Genomic DNA, 23,329 nt, shown 5'->3' on the forward strand with positions numbered 1-23,329 from the left:
ACTCACATGCTTCCTAAAGTGTGGGACCAGAACCAGACACAATACTGCAGTTGTGGCCTAACCACAGCTTTATAAAGGTTCAGCATTGGTACTGAATACCTCTATTTATGAAGCCCTAGATACATATGAACACACGAATTAGGAGCAGGAGTAGGCCACTCGGCCCCTCGAGCCTGCTCCGCCGTTCAGTAAGATCATGACTGATCTGATTGTAACCTGAACTCCACATTCCCACCTACCCCCTGATAAACTTACACCATCTCAATTATCAAGAATCTATCTACCTCTGCCTTAAAATATTTAAAGACTCTGCTTCCATAGCCTTTTGAGGAAGAGAGTTCCAAAGATTCCCCACCCTCTGCAAGAAAAAAAATTTCTCCTCATCTCTGTCTTAAATGTTAAATGGGTGACACTTTATTTGTAAACAGTGACCCCAAGTTCTAGTTTCTTCCACAAGGGGAACCATTCTTTCCAAATCCACCCTGTCAAGACCCTTTAGGATCTTATATGTTTCAATCAAGTCGCCTCTTACTTTTCTAAACTCCAGTGGATACAAGCCTAGCCTGACCAACCTTTCCTCATAAGACAACCAGCCTATTCCAGGTATTAGTCTAGTAAACCTTCTCTGAACTGCTTCCAATGCATTTACATTCTTCCTTAAATAAGGAGACAAATACTGTACACAGTACTCCAGATGTGGTCTCACCAATGCCGTGTATAACACAAGCATAACCTCCCTACTTTTGTATTCAATTCCCCTCACAGTAAATAATAACATTCAGTTAGCTTTCCTAATTACTTGCTGCACCTGCATACTAACCTTTTGTGATTCATGCACAAGGACACCCAGATCCCCCTGCATCTCAGAGCTCTGCAATCTTTCACCATTTAGATAATATGCTTCTTTTGTATTCTTCCTGCCAAAATGGACAATTTCACATTTTCCCAAATTATACTCCATTTGCCAGATCTTTGCCCACTCACTTAACCCATCTATATCCCTTTGTAGCCTCCTTATGTCCTCTTCACAACTTGCTTTCCTACCTATCTCTGTCTCATTAGCAAATTTAGCAACCGTACCTTCGGCCCCTTAGAATAGAATCATAGAAAGTTTAAGGCACAGAAAGAGGCCACTTGGTCCATCGTGTTTGTGCTGTGGAAAACGATCCACCCATTCTAATCCCAGCTTCCAGCATTTGGTCTGTAGCCCTGCAGATTACAGTACTTGAGGTGCATATCCAGATTCCTTTTAAATGAGTTGAGGGTTTCTGCCTTAACTACCCTTTCAGGCAGTGAGTTCCTGACCATCACCACCCTCTGGGTGAAAAAGTTTTTCCTTATCTCCCCTCTAATTTTTCTACCAATCATTTTAAATCTATGCCCCCTACTCACTGACCTCTTTGCTAAGGTGAATTGACCCTTCACCTCCACTCTATCCAGGCCCCTCAACATTTTGTACATTTCGATCAAATCTCCCCTCAGCCTTCTCTGTTCCAAGGAGAACAACCCCAGCCTATCCAATCTTTCCTTATAGCTGCATTTTTTCAGTCCTTGCAACATCCTCGTAAATCTCCTCTGTACCCTCTCTAATGCAATTACATCCTTTCTGTAATGAGGTGACCAGAACTGCACACAGTACTCAAGTTGTGGCCTAACCAATGAGTTATGCAGTTCCAACAGAACCTCCCTGCTCTTATATTCTATACCTCGGCTAATAAAGGAAAGGATTCCATATGCCTTCTTAACCACCTTATCGACCTGTCCTGCTACCTTCAGGGATCTGTGGACATTCACTCCAAGGTCCCTCACTTCCTCGACATTTCGCAGTATTTTCCCATTAATCGTGTATTCCTTTGCCTTGTTTGACCTCCCTAAATGTATCACCTCACACTTCTCTGGGTTGAATTCCATTTGCCACATTTCTGCCCATCTGACCAGACCATCAATATCTGTTTATCTGCAAGTAAGAAGCCTAATGATATGTCAGCCTTTATCGCAAGAGGATTTGAGTACAGGAGTAGTGAAATCTTGCTTCAATTGTATAGAACCTTGGTTAGACTGCACCTTGAGTACTGTGTGCAGTTTTGGTCCCCTTACCTTGGGAAGGATATTTTTGCCATAGAGGGAGGGCAACGGAGGTTCACCAGACTTGTTCCTGGGATTGTGGGACTGTCCTATAAAGAGAGATTGGGGAAACTGGGCCTGTTTTCTCTAGAGTTTTTGAAGAGTGAGGGGTGATCTCATTGAAACCTACAAAATACTTAAAGGGATAGACAGGGTAGATGCAGCTAAGATGTTTCCCCTGGTTGGGGAGTCCAGAACCAGGGGATAAAATTTCAAAATAAGGGGGAAAGGCACTTAGGACAGAGATGAGCAGAATTTCTTTTACTCAGAGGGTTGTGAATCTTTGGAATTCTCTATCCCAGAGGGCTGTGGAAGCTCAGTCATTGAGTGTGTTTAAAGCAGAGACTGACAGATTTCTAAATACCAATGACATAAGGGAATATGGGGATAGTGTGGGAAAAAGGCATTAAAATGGATGATCAGCCATGAGTGTGTTGAATGGCGGAGCAGGCTCGATGGGCTGAATGGCCTACTCCTGCTCCTATGTTCCTGCAGCCTACAGCTATCCTCCTCACTGTCTACCACACGGCCAATCTTTATGTCCTCTGCAAATTTCTTGATCAAGCCCCTACATTTACGTCCAAATCATTAATATATTCCACAAAATGCAGGGGACCCAGTATTGAGCCCTGCGGAACGCCACTCCAGTCCTCCAGTCGCTAAAACACCCATCAACAATTACCCCTTGTTTCTTGCCACTGAGCCAATTTTGTATGCACTTTGTTGCATTTCCCTGGATTCCAGGAGATTTTTTTTTTTTTAACTAGTCTGCCATGTGGGACCTTGTCAAAAGCCTTGCTAAAATCCATGTAGATCACATCAACTGCACTTCTTTCTTTCTTTCTTTTGGGCCTCCTTATCTCGAGAGACAATGGATACGCGCCTGGAGGTGGTCAGTGGTTTGTGAAGCAGCGCCTGGAGTGGCTATAAAGGCCAATTCTGGAGTGACAGGCTCTTCCACAGGTGCTGCAGAGAAATTTGTTTGTTGGGGCTGTTGCACAGTTGGCTCTCCCCTTGCGCCTCTGTCTTTTTTCCTGCCAACTACTAAGTCTCTTCGACTCGCCACAATTTAGCCCTGTCTTTATGGCTGCCCGCCAGCTCTGGCGAATGCTGGCAACTGACTCCCACGACTTGTGATCAATGTCACACGATTTCATGTCGCGTTTGCAGACGTCTTTATAACGGAGACATGGACGGCCGGTGGGTCTGATACCAGTGGCGAGCTCGCTGTACAATGTGTCTTTGGGGATCCTGCCATCTTCCATGCGGCTCACATGGCCAAGCCATCTCAAGCGCCGCTGACTCAGTAGTGTGTATAAGCTGGGGGTGTTGGCCGCTTCAAGGACTTCTGTGTTGGAGATATAGTCCTGCCACCTGATGCCAATTATTCTCCGAAGGCAGCGAAGATGGAATGAATTGAGACGTCGCTCTTGGCTGGCATACGTTGTCCAGGCCTCGCTGCCGTAGAGCAAGGTACTGAGGACACAGGCCTGATACACTCGGACTTTTGTGTTCCGTGTCAGTGCGCCATTTTCCCACACTCTCTTGGCCAGTCTGGACATAGCAGTGGAAGCCTTACCCATGCGCTTGTTGATTTCTGCATCTAGAGACAGGTTACTGGTGATAGTTGAGCCTAGGTAGGTGAACTCTTGAACCACTTCCAGAGCGTGGTCGCCAATATTGATGGATGGAGCATTTCTGACATCCTGCCCCATGATGTTCGTTTTCTTGAGGCTGATGGTTAGGCCAAATTCATTGCAGGCAGACGCAAACCTGTCGATGAGACTCTGCAGGCATTCTTCAGTGTGAGATGTTAAAGCAGCATCGTCAGCAAAGAGAAGTTCTCTGATGAGGACTTTCCGTACTTTGGACTTCGCTCTTAGACGGGCAAGGTTGAACAACCTGCCCCCTGATCTTGTGTGGAGGAAAATTCCTTCTTCAGAGGATTTGAACGCATGTGAAAGCAGCAGGGAGAAGAAAATCCCAAAAAGTGTGGGTGCGAGAACACAGCCCTGTTTCACACCACTCAGGATAGGAAAGGGCTCTGATGAGGAGCCACCATGTTGAATTGTGCCTTTCATATTGTCATGGAATGAGGTGATGATACTTAGTAGCTTTGGTGGACATCCGATCTTTTCTAGTAGTCTGAAGAGACCACGTCTGCTGACGATTTTCCTTGTTACTTCTTCAAAAATTTCAATCAAGTTGCTCCGGCAAGATCTTCCCTCAACAAATCCATACTGACTATCCTTGATTAATCTGTGCCTTTCTAAGTGACAGTTTATCCTGTCTCTCAGAATAGGTTCCAATAATTTGCTCACTACTGCGGTTAGACTGACTGGCCTGTAATTATTTGGTCTATCCCTTGCTCCCTTTTTAAACAGAGGTACAACGTTAGCAGTTCTCCAATCTTCCGGCACCATACCTGTATCCAGTAAGGACTGGAAAATGATGGTCGGACCTTCTGCTATTTCCTCTCTTGCTTCTTTTAACAGCCTGGGGTACATTTCATCCGGCCCCTGTGATTTATCAACTTTCAGGGATGCTAATCGCATTAATACTTCCTCTCTCCCTGTGTTTATCACATCCAATACTTCACACTCCTCCTCCTTAACGTCTGCAACGTCCCCCTCTTTTGTGAAGACAGACGCAAAGTATTCATTAAGAACAATACCAACATCTTCTGCCTTACACATAGGTTACCTTTTTGGTCTTTTATGAGCCCTACTCTCTCCTTAGTTATCCTCTTACTCTTAATATATTGATAAAACATCTTTGGGTTCACCTTGCTTTTTCTTGCCAATATTCTTTCATGCTCTCTCTTAGCTTTCCTAAATTCCTTTTTGATTTCACTCCTCCACTTTCTATATTCCTCTCAGCTTTCTGTAGTATTGAGTTCTCGGTGTCGGACATAAGCTTTCCTTTTCTGCCTTATCTTACCATGTAAGCTCCTTGCCATCCATGGGGCTCTAGATTTGGCCATCTCACCCTTTTTCTTTGTGGGAACATGTTTACTCTGAACCCCTTCATCCAATTCATTTATATAAATTGTAAAAAGTTGAGGTCCCAGCACTGATCCCTGCAACACACCACTCGTTACATCTTGCCAGCCAGAAAATGACTCATTTATGCCTAATCTCTGCTTCCTGTTAACTAGCCAATCTTTTATCCTTGCCAATATGTTACTCCCTACACCATGAGCTTTTATTTTCTGCAATAACATTTGATGTGGTATCTTATCAAATGCACGTTACTTCTTCAAGAACTCCAATAAATTGGTTAAACATGATTTCCCTTTCACAAAACCATGTTGACGCTGCCTGATTACCTTGAATTTTTTTAAGTGCTCTGTTATAATGTCTTTAATAATAGCTTCTAACATTTTCCCTAAGACAGATGTTAAGCTAACTGGCCTGTAGTCTCCTGCTTTCTGTCTCCCTCCCTTTTTGAATATTTTCCGATCTAATGGAACCGTCCCCGAATCTAGGGAATTTTGGAAAATTAAAACCAACGCATCAACTATCTGACTAGCCATTCCTTTTAGGACTCTAGGATGAAGTCCATCAGGACTGGGGACTTGTCAGCCCGCAGCTCCAACAATTTGCTCAGTCCCTCTTCCCTGGTGATTGTAATTTTCTTGAGTTCCTCCCTCCCTTCCATTTCCTGACTTACAGCTATTTCTGGGATGTTACTTGTATCCTCTATAGTGAAGACCGATGCAAAATACCTGTTCAATTCATCTGCCATCTCCTTATTTTCCCTTATTAATTCCCCAGACTCACTTTCTATAGGATCAATGCTCACTTTGTTAACTCTTTTCTTTTTTAAATATCGATAGAAACTCTTGCTATCTGATTTTATATTTCTCGCCAGTTTTCTCTTGTACTCTAATTTTTCTCTCCTTATTAATTTTTTAGTCATTCTTTACTGTTTTTTTATATTCTGTCCAATCGTCTGACCTGCCACCCACCTTTGCACAATTATATGATTTTTCTTTAAGTTTGATACCACCTTTAACTTTTTTAGTTAACCACGGATGGCGAGTCCTCCCTTTGGAATTTTTCTTTCTCGTTGGACTGTATCTATTCTGTGCATTCTGAAATATCTCCTTAAATGACTGCTACTGCATCTCTATTGACCTATCCCTTACCTAATTTGCCAGTTTACTTTAGCTAGCTTTGCTTTCATGCCCTCATAATTGCCCTTGTTTAAGATTAATATACTAGCCTCGGACCCATTCTTCCGTCCCTCAAACTGAATGTAAAATTCAATCATATTATGATCGCGAGGGGCGCCTTCACTGTGAGGTCATCAATTAATCCTATCTCATTGCACAATACCAGGTCGAGTATAGCCTGCTCTCTGGTTGGCTCCAGAACGTGCTGTACTAAGAAACTATCCTGAAAACATTCTATGAACTCCTCATCTAGGCTACCTTTGTCCATCTGATTCTTCCAGTCTATATGCAGATTAAAATCCCCCATGATTATCGCTGTGCCTTTTTGACAAGCTCCCATTACTTCTTCCTTGATACTCTGTCCTACTGTGTGGTTAATGTTAGGTGGCCTGTACACCACTCCCACGAGTGACTTCTTACCTTTATCATTTCTCATCTCTATCCAAACCACTCCTACATCCTGGTTTACTGAACTTAGGTCATCCCTCTCTAATGTGTTAATACCATCATTAATTAACACCCCTCTACCTTTTCCTAGCTTCCTGTCCTTCCTAAATGTCATGCACCCTTCAATATTCAGGTCCCAATCTATGTCATCCAGCAGCCATGTTTCTGTAATGGCTATCAGATTGTACTTATTTATTTCTATTTGCGCTATCAGTTCATCTGTTTTGTTTCGAATGCTACGTGCATTCTGATACAGAACCTTTAGTCTTGTCCTTTTATCATTTTTGTAACCTCTAGCCTTGACTGCTGATTTACTCTTAGATTTGTACCCTCTATCCCTTCCTGTCACCATTGGTTTATCATTTCCCATATTAATACCTTTCTATCTTGCCTTGTCTCTACTCTTCGATTTACCACATCTTCCCAAATTTGATCCCTTGCCCCCACTATTTAGTTTAAAACCCTCTCTTCCCTAGTTATGCAGCTCGCTAGAACACCAGCCCCAGCATGGTTCAGGTGTTGACGATTCCAATGGTACAGCCCCACTTTCCCCAGTACTGGTGCCAGTGCACCATAAACTGGAACCCACTTCTACGATACCAGTCTTTGAGCCATGCATTAATTTCTCTAATCTTATTTTCCCTATACCAATTTGCACGTGGATTATCCAGAGATTATTACCTTTGAGGTTCTGCTTTTTAATCTGGTGCCTATTCCTCATACTGACTATGCAGAATCTCCTTCTTTGTCCTGCCTACGTCGTTGGTATCTACATGGACCATGACAACTGGATCTTCCGCCTCCCACAGTAACTTCCTCTCCAGCCCTGAGTGGATGTCCCAAACTCTGTAACCAGGCAGGCAATACAGCCTTCTGGACTCTTGCTCTTTGCTGCAGAGAACAGTATCAATCCCCCTCATTATACTGTCACCTACTACCACTACATTCCTTTTTGCTCCCCCCACTTGAATGGTTTCCTGTATATATATATATATATATATATATATATATATATATAATATAGAAATAAAAAATGCAGCATCATCAGCAAAGAGGAGTTCCCTGATGAGGATCTTCTGTACTTTGGTCTTCGCTCTAAGACGGGCAAGGTTGAACAACCTGCCATCTGATCTTGTGTGGAGGAAAATTCCTTCTTCTGAAGACTTGAACGCATGTGAGAGCAGCAGTGAGAAGAAGATCCCAAACAGTGTAGGTGCGAGAACACAGCCCTGTTTCACTCCACTCAGGATAGGAAAGGGGTCTGATGAGGCACTGCTGTGCTGAATTGTGCCTTTCATATTGTCATGGAATGAGGTGATGATACTTAGTAGCTTTGGTGGACATCCGATCTTTGCTAGTAGTCTGAAGAGACCACGTCTGCTGATGAGGTCAAAGGCTTTGGTGAGATCGATGAAAGCAACATAGAGGGGCATCTGTTGTCCGCAGCATTTCTCCTGTAGCTGGCGAAGGGAGAACAGCATGTCCATGGTGGATCTCGCTGCTCGAAAGCCACATTGTGCTTCAGGGTAGACACGCTCAGCCAGCTTCAGGAGTCTGTTTAAAACGACTCGAGCGAAGACTTTCCCCACTATGCTGAGCGGGGAGATTCCACGGTAGTTGTTGCAGTCACCGCAGTCACCCTTGTTCTTATAGAGGGTGATGATATTGGCATCGCACATGTCCTGTGGTACTGCTCCCTCATCCCAGCACAGGCAAAGCAGTTCATGGAGTGCTGAGAGTATAGCAGGCTTGGCACTCTTGATTATTTCAGGGGTAATGCCATCCTTTCCAGGGGCTTTACAACTGGCTAGAGAATCAATGGCATTACTGAGTTCTGATTTTGATGGCTGTACGTCCAGCTCATCCATGACTGGCAGAGACTGGGCTGCATTGAGGGCTGTCTCTGTGACAACATTTTCCCTGGAGTACAGTTCTAGGTAGTGCTGCACCCAGTGGTCCATTTCCTTCCGGTGGTCAGTGATTGTGTCCCCTGATTTAGACTTGAGGGGGGCGATCTTCTTGATTGGCCCAAAAGCTCTCTTAATGCCATCATACATTCCTCTGATGTTTCCAGTATCAGAGGCTAGCTGAATACGACTGCATAGGTGTTGCCAGTAGTCATTTGCACAGCGTCTGGCTGTTCTTTGTGCAACGCTTCTGGCTACTTTAAGTGCTACGGATGTTAACTCGCTGGGGGTTTTCTTGTAGTTCAACAGTGCAATGCGCTTAGCGGCTATGACACACAGAACAGTGTCTGCAGAGACTCATCGACAGGATTGCGGCTGCCTGCAATGAATTTGGCCTCACCATCAGCCTCAAGAAAATTAACATCATGGGACAGGACATCAGAAATGCTCCATCCATCAATATCGGCGACCACGTTCTGGAAGTGGTTCAAGAGTTCACCTACCTAGGCTCAACTATAACCAGTAACCTGTCTGTCGATGCAGAAATCAACAAGCGCATGGGAAAGGCGTCCCCTGCTATGTCCAGACTGGCCAAGAGGGTGTGGGAAAATGGCGCATTGACACGGAACACAAAGGTCCGAGTGTTTCAAGCCTGTGTCCTCAGTACCTTGCTCTATGGCAGCGAGGCCTGGACAACGTATGTCAGCCAAAAGCGACGTCTCAACTCATTCCATCTTCGCTGCCTCTGGAGAATCCTTGGCATCAGGTGGCAGGACCGTATCTCCAACACAGAAGTCCTCGAGGCGGCCAACATCCCCAGCATATACACCCTATTGAGCCAGCAGCGCTTGAGATGGCTTGGCCATGTGAGCCGCATGGAAGATGGCAGGATCCACAAGGACGCATTGTACAGCGAGCCCGCCACTGGTATCAGACCCACCGGCTGTCCATGGCTCCGCTTTAAAGACATCTGCAAACGCGACATGAAGTTCTGTGACATTGACCACAAGTCGTGGGAGTCAGTTGCCAGTGATCGCCAGAGCTGGCGGACAGCCATAAAGGCGGGGCTAAAGAGTGGCGAGTCGAAGAGACTTAGCAGTTGGCAGGAAAAAAGACAGAAGTGCAAGGACAGAGCCAACTGTGTAACAGTCCCGACAACCAATTTTATCTGCAGCGCCTGTGGAAGAGTCTGTCAGTCTAGAATTGGCCTTTATAGCCACTCCAGGTACTGCTCCACAAACCACTGACCACCTCTAGGCGCTTACCCATTGTCTCTCGCGATAAGGAGGCCAAAGAAGAAGGAAGAAATATATATATATATGGCCAGTTAGCTCATCCACCCTGCAGGCCCCAGTCTCATCCAAACAAGTTGAAAGAATCTCAAACCAGTTGGACAATTGCAAAGGCTGAGGCTCCTGCACTCCTGCCCTCGGGGTCCCCTTACCTGCCTCAGCTGCAGCCACACTCTCCTGTCCCTGACCACTGACCAAATCAGAAGACCCTATCTGAAGGAGTGTGACCGCTTCCTGGTACAAAGTGTCCAGGTAACTTTCCCCCTCCCTGATGTGTCGCAGTGAATGCAGCTCAGCCTCCAGCTCAATGACTGAGCTGAAGCTCCTCGAGCCCCACCACTTACTGAAAATGTTTTTGCCCTGGATCACACTAGCATCCAGGAGCTCCCACATGCTGCAGTCCTGCCATCCCTTAATGTGTTTTAATTAACTACTTAATTATTTTATTCAATTATTTATTTTCCTTTTATATATATTCACCTTACCACCAGTTTCTGTACTATTTTAAACCTTAGGAATAGAATAGACCTTAACCACTTACCAGATACTCACCAAACAGCTAGCTTCTTACTCTGTAGTAGAGTCAGAACCAACTCCTACAGGGTGAAAAAATTAGAAAAGCAAAGCAAAGAAGCACGTCCTTCCCCTCCTCACCCAACCTCCTCGACTCACCGAACTCCTAGCACTCTGTTCAAATCACACTTAAAACCTTTTTTAATAATCTAAATAGTAACCTGTTTAAACTATCAATTTTAATTAATGCCTCTAGTCCTGCTCTGTGCTTATACTCTTATTATAACATTTACTGTGATACTACCCAGTTGAATATTTTTAATTTTCCGGGGACTAAGTTGAACCAGTATACTGGTCTCTCTCACTCTGTATGATAAATTGTGAAATCTGCCTTAGTCTTTAGTTTAAATACTAATGAATTGATCAAGTCTTATTTGATATTTGATTGATTTAGATTAAATTAAATTAAAAGCTTACCTGTATTCTCACTCTGGCTGGCTTTCTGTTTCCTTGCTCTCTCTGTTGATTGTGACGTCACTGTGATGTCACTTTTCGATTTTTTTTTTCTCCTGCCCTGCTCCCGCTGCTCTCGCTGCTCTCGCTGCTCCCGCTGCTCTCTCTCATATGCTTTGAAAACAACTCTCTCAATATGTCCTGCCACATTCCATGATCTGTGCACATTTAGCCCAATGACCCTCTATTCCTGCACACTCTGTAGAACTGCACCATTAAGACTATATCGCCTCTCCGTATTCCTTCTGCCGAAATGCATCACCTTCTCCATATTAAATTCCATTTGCCACTTGTCTGTTCACTCTGCTAGCCTATCTATGTCCTGTTGCAGTCGATTCATATCATTCTCACTGTTTGCCACACCTCCAAGTTTGGTAACATCGGCAAATTTTAAAATTTTACTCATATTCCGAGATCCAAATCATTTATATATGGTAAAAAATAGCAGCGTCCCTCACATTGAACCTTGGGGAACACCACTGTGCACCATCCTTCAGTATGAAAAACAATCATTTACCATGACTCGCTGTTTTTTAAGCCAAAATCTTATCCAAGCTGACACTGACCCTCCTGTTCCATGAGCCTCAATTTTGTTAACTGGCCTTTTATATGGTACTTTGGCAAAAGCTCTCTTAAAATCCATATGGACAACATCTATTGCTTTCCCTTCATCAACCTTCTCTGTTACTTCATCAACAAAAATCAATTAGATTAGTTCAGCATGATCTGCCTTTTACAAACCCGTGCTGGCTCTCCTTAATTAACTCAAACCTCTCCAAGTACCTGTTGATTTGTTTCCCTGGCTATTGTTTCTGAAAACTTACCCAACACTGATGTTAAACTGACCAGCCTGTATTTACTCGGACTGCCCTTGCACCCTTTCTTGAATAAGCCTCTTACATTTGCCACTGTCCAATCCACTGACACCTCCCCCTTATCTAGGGAAAATTGGAAGATTATGGCAATCTCTTCCACAATCTCCACCCCCACTTCCCTTTGCAACCTGGGATCCAAGCCATCTGGACCAGGTGACTTATCCACTCGAAACATAGCTAGCCTTTCCAGTACATCATATCAATTTTCACCCCATCCATTATCTCTAATCTCTCCTCTTCTCCCTATATTTTGTCAGCATCCTCTGCTTAGTAAACACCGATACAAAGTACTCATTAAGTATTCTAAGTATTCTAGCCTTGCCCAGTGCCTCTAAGCATATATCACCTTCTTTGTCCCTAATAGGCCCCACCCAACCTCTAACTACCTGCTTATTATTTACATGCTGGTAGAAGATTTTTGGGTTCCGTTTCAAGTGCCATTCTGTTTTCATATTCTCTCTTTGCTCGTCTTATTTTCCTCTTCACTTCCCCTGTCAACTTACTGTATTTGGTCTGGTTCTTGCTTGACGAATTCACCTGACATGCATCATATACCTTTTTTTTGTTTCATCATGTTCTCTATCTCCTTCATCATCCAGGGATCCCTGGCTTTGGTTTGCCCTTGTCGGAATATACATAGCCTGTACCTAAAACATCTCCTCCTTAAAGATCACCTATTGTTCTGCTACCATTTTTCCTGTCAGTCTTTTCTTCCATTTTCCCTGGCTAGATCCCCTTTCATCCCATTGAACATAGCCCTCTTCCAATTTAGAAGTTTACTTTAGATTGTTCCTTCATCTTTTCCATTACTAATTTAAAACTTATGATAGGATGATCGCTCTTACCCAAGTGTTCCCCCACAGACACTTGATCAGCTCGGCCCATCTCATTTCCTAGCATCAGATCCAGCAATGCCTCCTTCCTAGTGGGACCAAGAACATACTGATCAAGGAAGTCCTCCTGAACTCATTTCATAAATTCCTCTCCCTTCTTACCCTTTACTTTTACATTATCCCAATGGATATTTGGGTAATTAAAGTCTCCCAATATCACCACTCTGTAGTTCATGCACATCTCTGTGATTTCCCTGCAGATTTGCTCCTCTATCTCTCTCTGTCCCTATTAGGAGGCCTATAGAACACCTCCAGTAGTGTGATCATACCCTTTTTTGCTTTTCAACTCTATCCAAATGAATTCTGTCTTTGCCCCCTCAAGGACATCCCCTCTTTCCAACACTACAATGTCTTCCCTGATCAGTACTGCCACCCCACCTCCATTTTTTCCTTCCCTATCTTTTCTGAACATTTTATATCCTTGTATATTAAACACCCAGTCCTCACAATTTTAAGCCACGTTTCCATGATTGCCAATACATCATATTTCCACACAGCTAGTTTTGCTTGTAGCTCACCAACCTTATTTACCACACTGTGCATTTACATACATGCATTCTAAACCTGTCCTTGTATTCCTCACATATAATATAAAAGCAAAATACTGCGGTTGCTGGAAATCTGAAATAAAAACAAGAAATGCTGGAAATACTCAGCAGGTCTGGCAGCATCTGTGGAGAGAGAAGCAGAGTTAACGTTTCACGTCAGTGACCCTTCTTCAGAACTTGTATTCCTCATGGTCCTTTTGGTTTGCTTCTATCTAATATGGCTTTACTTCCTTCTGTAATACAATCCAACACTCTGGGCTGAATTTTACCAGCCCCCCGACATTTGGGGGCATGGCGAGGGGGCGCCGGAAAATGGCTCCAGGAGAGGCCTGCCACAGGCCTCGACGCTGGGAAGGCCTCGCCCCATATTGCCAGCGGCAGCAAGGCTTTGTGGCAGCCCCCACCAACCCCCCACCTTGCCATTTGGCGATGGTTGAAATTTAAATATTTAAATGTATGAAAATGATGGAATTAAATACTTAGCCGCTCCTGCCGTCTGTTTCGTTGACATATTGGTGGCAGCGGCTGTCACTCCCCTGCCATCTTTGAGCCGATCGGCGATGAGCTCGTAAAATACAGCCCTCTCAATCTTTTAACTACCTTATTCCTCTTTTCTACTTCTATGTGCTGGTGCCCATCCCCCTGCCTATTTAGTTTAAACCCTCCTCAACCACACTAGTGAACTTCCCCATAAGGACATTGTGCTCTGTCATATTGAGGTACAACCCGTCCCTTTTGAATCAGTGCCTTCTGCTCCAGAACTGGTTCCAATGCCCTCCTTCCTGCCCAGGCCTCAAAGCACACATTGATCTTCCCTATCTTCCTATTTCTACTCTTGCATGGTACTGGGAGTAATCCAGAGATTACTGTAATGACTGCATTGCTACTCTTTGTTGCTCCCTCCTGTACAGTCCTTTACCCATTAGTGCCATGGTCTGAACTGCACTCCTTCAAGGCGTCGTCACTCCCAGCAGTGTCCGATGCTGGGTAACTGTTTGAGAGTGACTCACACCCTGAAGACTCCTGCACCCACTGCCTCGTCCTACTCTTCCGGATGGCCATCCATCTACTATCCTGAACTCTCACTACCTGTCAGGTGACCACCTCCTGGAACCTAAGATCCAGGAAACTCTCACCCTCCCTGATGCTCCGCGGTGACTCCAGCTGCCCCTCAAGGTCCGAAACCCCGAGCTGGAGCTCAAGCAGCTGGAGACACTTCTTACACACGTGATTTCCCCCAACACACATGAAATTCCCTGAAGCTCCCACATGACTCAGGAATTAGAAGCAACAAGTCTCAGTTGCCCGTCCATAGTCTAAAAAAACTCTATTCCATCTTTTAAAATCTACTTAGTCCATTGTTAAATGATTAATTTGAATTAATGCCCCGTGACCTGCTCTGTGCTAATACTCATTATTAATCCACTTACTGTTATACTTAACCGGATCGGATGTTTTTAGTTTCCCAGCTCCTAGTTTAAACAAATGCCCTAGTTTAGGAGAGAAAAAGAGAAATACTCACAAACCAATCACTTAACCTGCTTTTCAGCGTTGTCACACTTTGATTTTTTTTTTCCTGCTTTCTGCTGACTCCCTGCTGCTGTTCTCTCTCAGGTTCACTCTCTCTGTCTCACTGCACTAAAAAGCTTTTCTTCATGCCATCATTGGTTCTTTTTCCAATCACCTTAAATCAGTGTGCTCCAATTCTCAACCCTTCACCAGTTTCTCTCTGTCTACTCTGTCCAGACCTCCCATGATTTTGAACACCTTGATCACTCTCCTTGCAATGTTCTCTTCTTTAAGGAGAACAACCCCAGCTTCTACAATTTATCCTCGTAACTGAAGTCCCTCATCCCTGGAACCATTCTTATAAATCTTTTCTGCCTCCCTCCTCTCTGAAGCCTTCACATCCTTGATAAACTGGTAGCATAAGCCATCTAATTGCACTTACATTGAAACGGGCGGGTTCTATAAGGGATGTGCAATCCTCTCATTCCAGATTCTTCTTTCTGTCCTTCATCCTTGAGAAGCTTAAGGTCCCTGCAGTGAAAACCACAATCTACTTCAAAAAAACTTTGCCCAGTACTATTTCATGAAGACCATTGTACATTTGGGATTTTGCTCTTATTTCAGTATTAATTAAAGGAGCTGACACTGTCTTGTGATCCTAGCTCCAATTGGTATGCTGATTTAAATTAGCAATGGTTGAATTGCTGTAAAAACCACGGGGTCTCAAGAAGTCTCAAGTAGTGCACTTAGTGTCAGGGGCTTGGATGGGGCAGAATTTGTAAGGAGCATCCAGGAGGGCTTCTTGAAACAATATGTAGATAGTCCAACTAGGGAAGGGGCCATACTGGACCTGGTATTGGGGAATGAGCCCGGCCAAGTGGTCGAAGTCTCAGTAGGGGAAGCATTTCGGGAACAGTGACCATAATTCCGTAAGTTTTAAGGTACTTGTGGATAAGGATAAGAGTAGTGCTCGGGTGAAGGTGCTAAATTGGGGGAAGGCTAATTATAACAATATTAGGCAGGAACTGAAGAATTTAGATTGGGGGCGGCTGTTTGAAGGTAAATCAACATCTGACATGTGGGAGTCTTTCAAACGTCAGTTGATTAGGATCCAGGATGAGCATGTTCTTGTGAGGAGGAAGGATAAGTTTGGCAAGTTTCGGGAACCTTGGATATCGAGAGATATTGTGAACCTAGTCAAAAAGAAAAAGGAAGCATTCGTAAGGGCTGGAAGGCTGGGAACAGACGAAGCCCTTGAGGAATATAAAGACAGTAGGAAGGAACTTAAGCAAGGAGTTAGGAGGGCTAAAAGGGGTCATGAAAAGTCATTGGCAAACTGGATTAAGGAGAATCCCAAGGCTTTTTATACGTATTTAAAGAGCAAGAGGGTACCCAGGGAAAGGGTTGGCCCACTCAAGGACAGAGGAGGGAATCTATGTGTGGAGCCAGAGGAAATGGGCGAGGTACTAAATGAGTACTTTGCATCAGTATTCACCAAAGAGAAGGACTTGGTGGATGATGAGTCTAGGGAAGGGAGTGTAGATAGTCTGGGTCATGTCGTTATCAAAAAGGAGGAGGTGTTGGGCGTCTTGCAAAGCATTAAGGTAGATATGTCCCCAGGGCCTGATGGGATCTATCCCAGAATACTAAGGGAGGCAAGGGAAGAAATTGCTGGGGCCTTGACAGAAATCTTAGTATCCTCATTGGCTACAGGTGAGGTCCCAGAGGACTGGAGAATAGCCAATGCTGTTCCTTTGTTTAAGAAGGGTAGCAAGGATAATCCAGGAAATTATAGGCCTGTGAGCCTTACGTCAGTGGTAGGGAAATTATTAGAGAGGATTCTTCAGGACAGGATTTACTCCCATTTGGAAACAAATGGACTTATTAGCGAGAGGCAGCATGGTTTTGTGAAGGGGAGGTCGTGTCTCACTAACTTGATCGAGTTTTTTGAGGAAGTGACGAAGATGATTGATGAAGGAAGGGCAGTGAATGTTGTCTATATGGACTTCAGTAAAGCCTTTGACAAGGTCCTTCATGGCAGACTGGTATAAAAGGTGAAGTCAACGGGATCAGAGGTGAGCTGGCAAGATGGATACAGAACTGGCTCGGTCATAGAAGATAGAGGGTAGCAGTGAAAGGGTGCTTTTCTGAATGGAGGGCTGTGACTACTGGTGTTCCGCAGGGATCAGTGCTGGGACCTTTGCTGTTTGTAGTATATATAAATGATTTGGAGGAAAATGTAGCTGGACTGATTAGTTAGTTTGCGGACGACACAAAGGTTGGTGGAGTTGCGGATAGTGATGAGGATTGTCAGAGGATACAGCAGGATGTAGATCGGTTGGATACTTGGGCGGAGAAATGGCAGATGGAGTTTAATCCGGACAAATGTGAGGTAATGCATTTTGGAAGATCTAATACTGGTGGGAAGTATACAGTAAATGGCAGAACCCTTAGGAGTATTGACAGGCAGAGAGATCTGGGCATATAGGTCCACAGGTCACTGAAAGTGGCAACGCAGGTGGATAAGGCAGTCAAGAAGGCATACGGCATACTTGCCTTCATCGGTCGGGGCATAGAGTATAAAAATTGGCAAGTCATGCTGCAGCTGTACTGAACCTTAGTTAGGCCACACTTGGAATATTGCGTGCAATTCTGGTCGCCACACTACCAGAAGGACGTGGAGGCTTTGAAGAGGGTACAGAAGAGGTTTACCAGGATGTTGCCTCGTCTGGAGGGCATTAGCTATGAGGAGAGGTTGGATAAATTTGGATTGTTTTCACTGGAACAACGGAGGTGGAGGGGCGACATGATAGAGGTTTATAAAGTTATGAGTGGCATGGACAGAGTGGATAGTCAGAAGCTTTTTCCCATGGTGGAAGAGTCAGTTACTCGGGGACGTAGGTTTAAGGTGCGAGGGGCAAAGTTTAGAGGGGATGTGCGAGGCAAGTTCTTTACTCAGAGGGTGGTGAGTGCCTGGAACTTGCTGCCGGGGGAGGTGGTGGAAGCAGGTACGATAGCAATGTTTAAGAGGCATCTTGACAAATACATGAATAGGATGGGAATAGAGGGATACAGTCCCCGGAAGTGCAGAAGGTTTTAGTTTAGGCAGGCATCAAGATCGGCGCAGGCTTGGAGGGCCGAATGGCCTGTTCCTGTGCTGTACTGTTCTTTGTTCTTTGTAATCTGAATGAGCTAATTGAGTGTTGGTGGTGAATGTCTGAGTATAGTTTAGCAATTCCCTTTGTCTGGAAGTCTGTAGGTGGAGCCAAACTTTGCGGGCACCAGTTTTTCTTGCTGATTGGGTTGTGTGAACCCTTTCCTGCGGAATGCTTGAATATAGTATTTTATTTTTCTGTTATATATAATGTGATTAATTTATCCGAATACCTGACCAGGAGAATTAAGGGGTTAATATCAGGTTTCTATAACACTAGCCTATTTCCTTGGTGATTGATACGATGACAGTGTCACAATCTGAGTTTAGTATTGGAATCTGATCGCATAGCATGAGATTATATTTCGTCCAATGCTCAAATTACTGCAACTAAACAATGGGCGAGATTTTAATTCATTCAAAATCCATCCACTTGCACAGAGTTAAAATTGATCTTTGGAATCGTGCAGCTCTGCAAGGATAGACTATGGAGAAAATGACTTTCCAGATAGTAGGAGCCATACACCAACTGAAATCAATGGATGTAACTTTCAACTTTAGCGGGGAGGCATAGAAAAAAATCGAACAGCTTATATAACAGGTGGTTGATCTGATATCACTTGTTTTACTCTAAAAGTTGCAAGTTATAATGAAGACTTTCAGGATAGAAGAAGGGGGAGTGAGTGGGAGTAAATTGGGAAACCAAAATTGGGCAGTGGGGGTGGGGGTGTCGTGCGGGGGGGCAGTGGTAGTGCTGCGGGATTGGGGTGGCGGTGAATGAGTGGAAGGAAAGAAACCTTAAATTACAGCAGTTGACAAAAATGACATTCAATAATCCGAACAGAGACAAGGGGACTGTAACAAAAACATCGGCACTGTATTCATCCTGTCAGTCTCCGCAGTTCATCCATTGCACTTCTTCACCTGTTACTTGGAGAATATGATAGCAAATGATTTAGTTGATAGAAACGCTCATGTCAATCTCTCTAAAGGAGGAAGACATCCTGGATCTTCTGGAGCAGTGCGAGGTGGACGATGAAAAGCTGCTGGGAAAATCACCTCGTCAGAGGGGGCCTAAGGTATGGACTCTGCACTGACACATCATCACTGAGTGTTCACTGTTATAAAGCATGTTACAGCATTTTCAGAATCTCTTCCAACACACTAAACTGAGGGAATTAATTACGGTGTAAAATAAACGGACGGAAGATCACGGGTAATGAGTGACTGTGTTCCTGCACTATAATTTAAGGCGGAGTTTGACAGCAAGAAAACAATAAATTATATAAAATTTCATAAAATACACAGCACAGAAACAGGCCATTCGGCCCAACAGGTCTCTGTCGGTGTTTATACTCCACACGAGCTCCTCCCACTTTACTTCCTCTCACCCCATTCGCATAACTTCTATTTCTTTCTCCCTCATGTGTTTATCTAGCTTCCCCATAAATGCATCTTTGCTATTCACCTCAGCTATTCCTTGTGGTAGCAAGTTCCACATTCTAGCCACTGTCTGGGTAAGGAAGATTCTCCTGAATTCCATATTGCATTCATTAGTGATTATCTTATGTTTATGGTCTCCAGTTCTTGTCTTCCACAAGTGGAAACATCTTCACAACATCTACCCTATCAAATCTGTTCATAATCTCAAAAACTTCAATTAGGTCACCCCCTTGTCTTCCCTTTCCAGAGGAAACCCCCAACCACCACCCCCCCCCCCCCCCCATAGAAGTTTGGAAAGAGTTGTTACCTTATTGGTGGATAGATCCTAAATTGAAACACCAAAATCTGTTGGTATTGGCAACTTGCGATGTATGGAAATTAATTTAAGTTTTTTCTTGGCTGTTTCCCCAATTGGATGTTCCCAATGAAGCGATAGTTTCTACCAGAGAAAAAGTTCCTCTCGTGAGGGGAATCAAGAATGAGAGGGCATCATCTTAAAATTAGAGCTCGGCCATGAATCCTAAAACCAGCAACCATATCACCTCTCAACCTTTTCTTTTCCAATGAGAACATGCCAAATTTACATAATTGCTCCTCATAATCCAGTGCTTCATCCCTCCAATCATTCTGGTTGTTCTGTTCCGTAACCTTTCAGTAGTTTTTAAAAAATTCATTCATGGGATTTGTGCATCGCTGGCCAGGCCAGCATTTATTGCCCATACCTAATTGCCCTTGAGAAGGTAGTGGTGAGCTGCCTTCTTGAACCGCTGCAGTCCATGTGGGGTAGGTACACCCACAGTGCTGTTTAGGAAGGGAGTTCCAGGATTTTGACTCAGTGACAGTGAAGGAACGGTGATATAGTTCCAAGTCAGGATGGTGTGTGACTTGGAGGGGAACTTGCAGGTGGTGGTGTTCCCATGCATCTGCTGCCCTTGTCCTTCTCGTTGGTAGAGATTGCGGGTTTGGAAGGTGCTGTCTATGGAGCCTTGGTGCATTGCTGCAATGCGTCTTGTAGATGGTACACACTGCTGCCACTGTGCGTCGGTGGTGGAGGGAGTGAATGTTTATGGATGGGATGCCAATCAAGCGGGCTGCTTTGTCCTGGATGGTGTCGAGCTTCTTGAGTGTTGTTGGAGCTGTACTCATCCAGGCAAGTGGAGAGTATGCCATCACACTCCTGACTTGTGCCTTGTAGATGGTGGACAGGCTTTGGGGAGTCAGGAGGTGAGTTACACGCCTCAGGATTCCTAGCCTCTGACCTGCTCTTGTAGCCACGGTATTTATATAGCTACTCCAGTTCAGTTTCTGGTCAATGGTAGCCCCTAGGATGTTGATAGTGGGGGATTCAGTGATGGTAATGCCACTGAATGTCAAGGGAAGATGGTTAGATTCTCTCTTGCTGGAGATGGTCATTGCCTGGCACTTGTGTGGCGCGAATGTTAAGGGATATGGACCAAAGGCAGGTATATGGTGTTAGGCCGTCAATCAGCCATGATCTCATTGAATGGCAGGACAGGCTTGAGGGGCTGAATGGCCTACTCCTGTTCCTATGTTCCTATGATTACCTCAGTATTTCAGTTCAATATTGATCTGTTAATACATCCCATCATCTGATTTGCCTCACTCATTGCCATCGAGCATTGTTGAGATAGCTTCAACTTATTGTCAATCAGAACCCCTTGATCACATTCATTTTGCGGACACATTGGGTGGAATCTTATGCTGGCGGCGGGGGTCTCGACCTTGTGGGAAACCGATGCCGAGATTCCCGCGTCACCTCTTGTATGGAAGACTTGCCAAGTTTCGTGCCAGTCAGGCACTTAACTGGACAGCGGCCGGCCTTCCCTAGGATTTTGGACCCAGTCGCCATAAATCCCAGCCTCACAAAGCTGCCGGCCAATCAGAGGCAAGCAGCTGCATCGCCACCGCGGAGGCAGTGGATGTTGCTGTAGCTGCAGTGACTCGACACCGAGGAGCAGCACTGGAACCAGGCTCGAGGTAGGTCAGGGTGGGAGGGGTTTCCCGGGGTGGCAGTCTCGTGGGTGGAGGGGGTTGGCAGCAAGGGCTGAACGAAGGACCCACCCCACTCCCCCCCCACAGCCAGGAAGCAGCCTTCACGGTTTCTCATGTCGTGCTTCCTGTGTGGCAACAGGGCCACCCACCGCATAAGTAATTGCGGCTGCGGTGGGAAGAGGCCCTTAATTAAAGTTTAATTACCCAGTTAAGGGCCTCAATTGGTGGCAGGGCGGGAAGGCCATTCACAGGCCTACCCACCCAGACTAAATTTCGGCAGAAGCTATATGGTGGTATGGTCCTCCCCTGGAATTTTATGCTCTCCCTGCCTCCAAACCCGCCACAGGAGAGAGCATAAAATTTTACCAATGGGGCTGAATTTTACCAGCCCCTCGATGCCATGGGTCACGGCGCGGGGGCCGGTAAAATTCTACGGAGAGAGGCCAGCTTCGACCCACGACATCGAGAAGGGCCCACCGCATATTACCGGCGGCGGAGGGCCCTCAGGGCGTCCACCACCCCCCCCCCCCCACCGCCTGGCAGCGGACCCTTCACCTCCATCTGTAAATTGACATTAAAGCTATTCAAATTAACTTACTTGCCATCCCACACCTATTTTACGGCCTCCACACGGAGTTCTGAGGCAAGAACCTGGTGGGGAGGGGGGAGGACTAAAATTTTCAGGGCGGCAGGGGTGGAAGAGCGGGGAAAACAATTTTGATTAGATGTAGACACAGTCGTGTTTTGACAGGAAGTCTGTTCAAACATGCTGCCTGCGTTTTCAAACAAAGCCAAACAAAGCTTGGCAGTTAATTGTCACTCGCCAAAAACTGGTGCATTCTCCATGGCAACGCCTTTACCAATCAGAGCCCACTTGCCAACCAATCAGCACTCTCTTCTCATACAGTATAAATTTGTTGCATTCCCTTACATTGGTATTCTTGCGAATTGTTCCGATGAGTGCAAGATGAAAAGCTTTGACAAAATATCTCTATTTTCAGCAATACTCAAGTTCTGTACTACTAAACGACTACGAAGGTATCTTCTTCTTGTCTTCTACTCCTGTACCTGACTGTCCACAATCCCCTCTTTGTTTATGCCCAAAATTGCGGGTCACCTGACTCAATAAGACCAAACTCGGGTTTTCCTGCTTACCCAGCAAGTTTACACATCTAGAGCTCAATTCTAAGCAGGCACTTGCTATTGCTATCCAACATTTTCTAAAGGCATCCTGTTTATTTCTGCCTCCCTTTGGATTGGACCAACAACCAGGCATTGTTACATTTATTATCGATTTTTTTACAGACCATAACAATTGTGATTGGGGCGGCACAGTGGTTAGCACCACAGCTCCAGGGACCCGGGTTCAATTCTGGGTACTGCCTGTGCGGAGTTTGCAAGTTCTCCCTGTGACTGCATGGGTTTCTGCCGGGTGCTCCGGTTTCCTCCCACAGCCAAAGACTTGCAGGTGATAGGTAAATTGGCCATTGTTAATTGCTCCTAGTGTAGGTAGGTGGTAGGGAATGTGGGATTACTGTAGAGTTAGTATAAATGGGTGGTTGTTGGTCGGCACAGACTTGGTGGGTCGAAGGGCCTGTTTCAGCGCTATATCTCTAAATATAAATAAATAAATGTGGCTCACAATTTATTAATCACCAGCGCCTCTGTGGACACAGTCGTGTTTTGACAGGAGTTCTGCTCAAACATGCAGGCTACATTTCAAAACTACTCATACTCCTGCTTTTCCAAAACTACCTGAGTTGCTGCACTTTTAAAATTTATTCATATTATTGCATTATCAAAGACAGAGCCCTATCTTTATGACATATTGGCACATGAATCAGTAAAACAATTATTAGTAAATTAATTCATGATGATCATATCCAACATATTAAAGAAACACAACTCTGTTCACATCATA

General features: G+C 44.8%; 1 protein-coding gene across 1 annotated transcript in view; it reads left to right on the plus strand.

Annotated features, from left to right (window-relative positions):
* The window catches only part of ttll7 (tubulin tyrosine ligase-like family, member 7), a 323,437-nt gene that overhangs the window by 221,532 nt on the left and 78,576 nt on the right, over positions 1-23,329 (plus strand). The window contains exon 15 of the mRNA XM_068036341.1: positions 18,945-19,031. Within this exon, the coding sequence (XP_067892442.1) occupies positions 18,945-19,031 (87 nt within the window). The remainder of the gene's footprint in view (positions 1-18,944; positions 19,032-23,329) is intronic.

The sequence above is a fragment of the Heterodontus francisci genome, chromosome 8 (genome assembly GCF_036365525.1).
Source record: "Heterodontus francisci isolate sHetFra1 chromosome 8, sHetFra1.hap1, whole genome shotgun sequence".
In the NCBI taxonomy this organism is placed as follows: Eukaryota; Metazoa; Chordata; class Chondrichthyes; order Heterodontiformes; family Heterodontidae; genus Heterodontus; species Heterodontus francisci.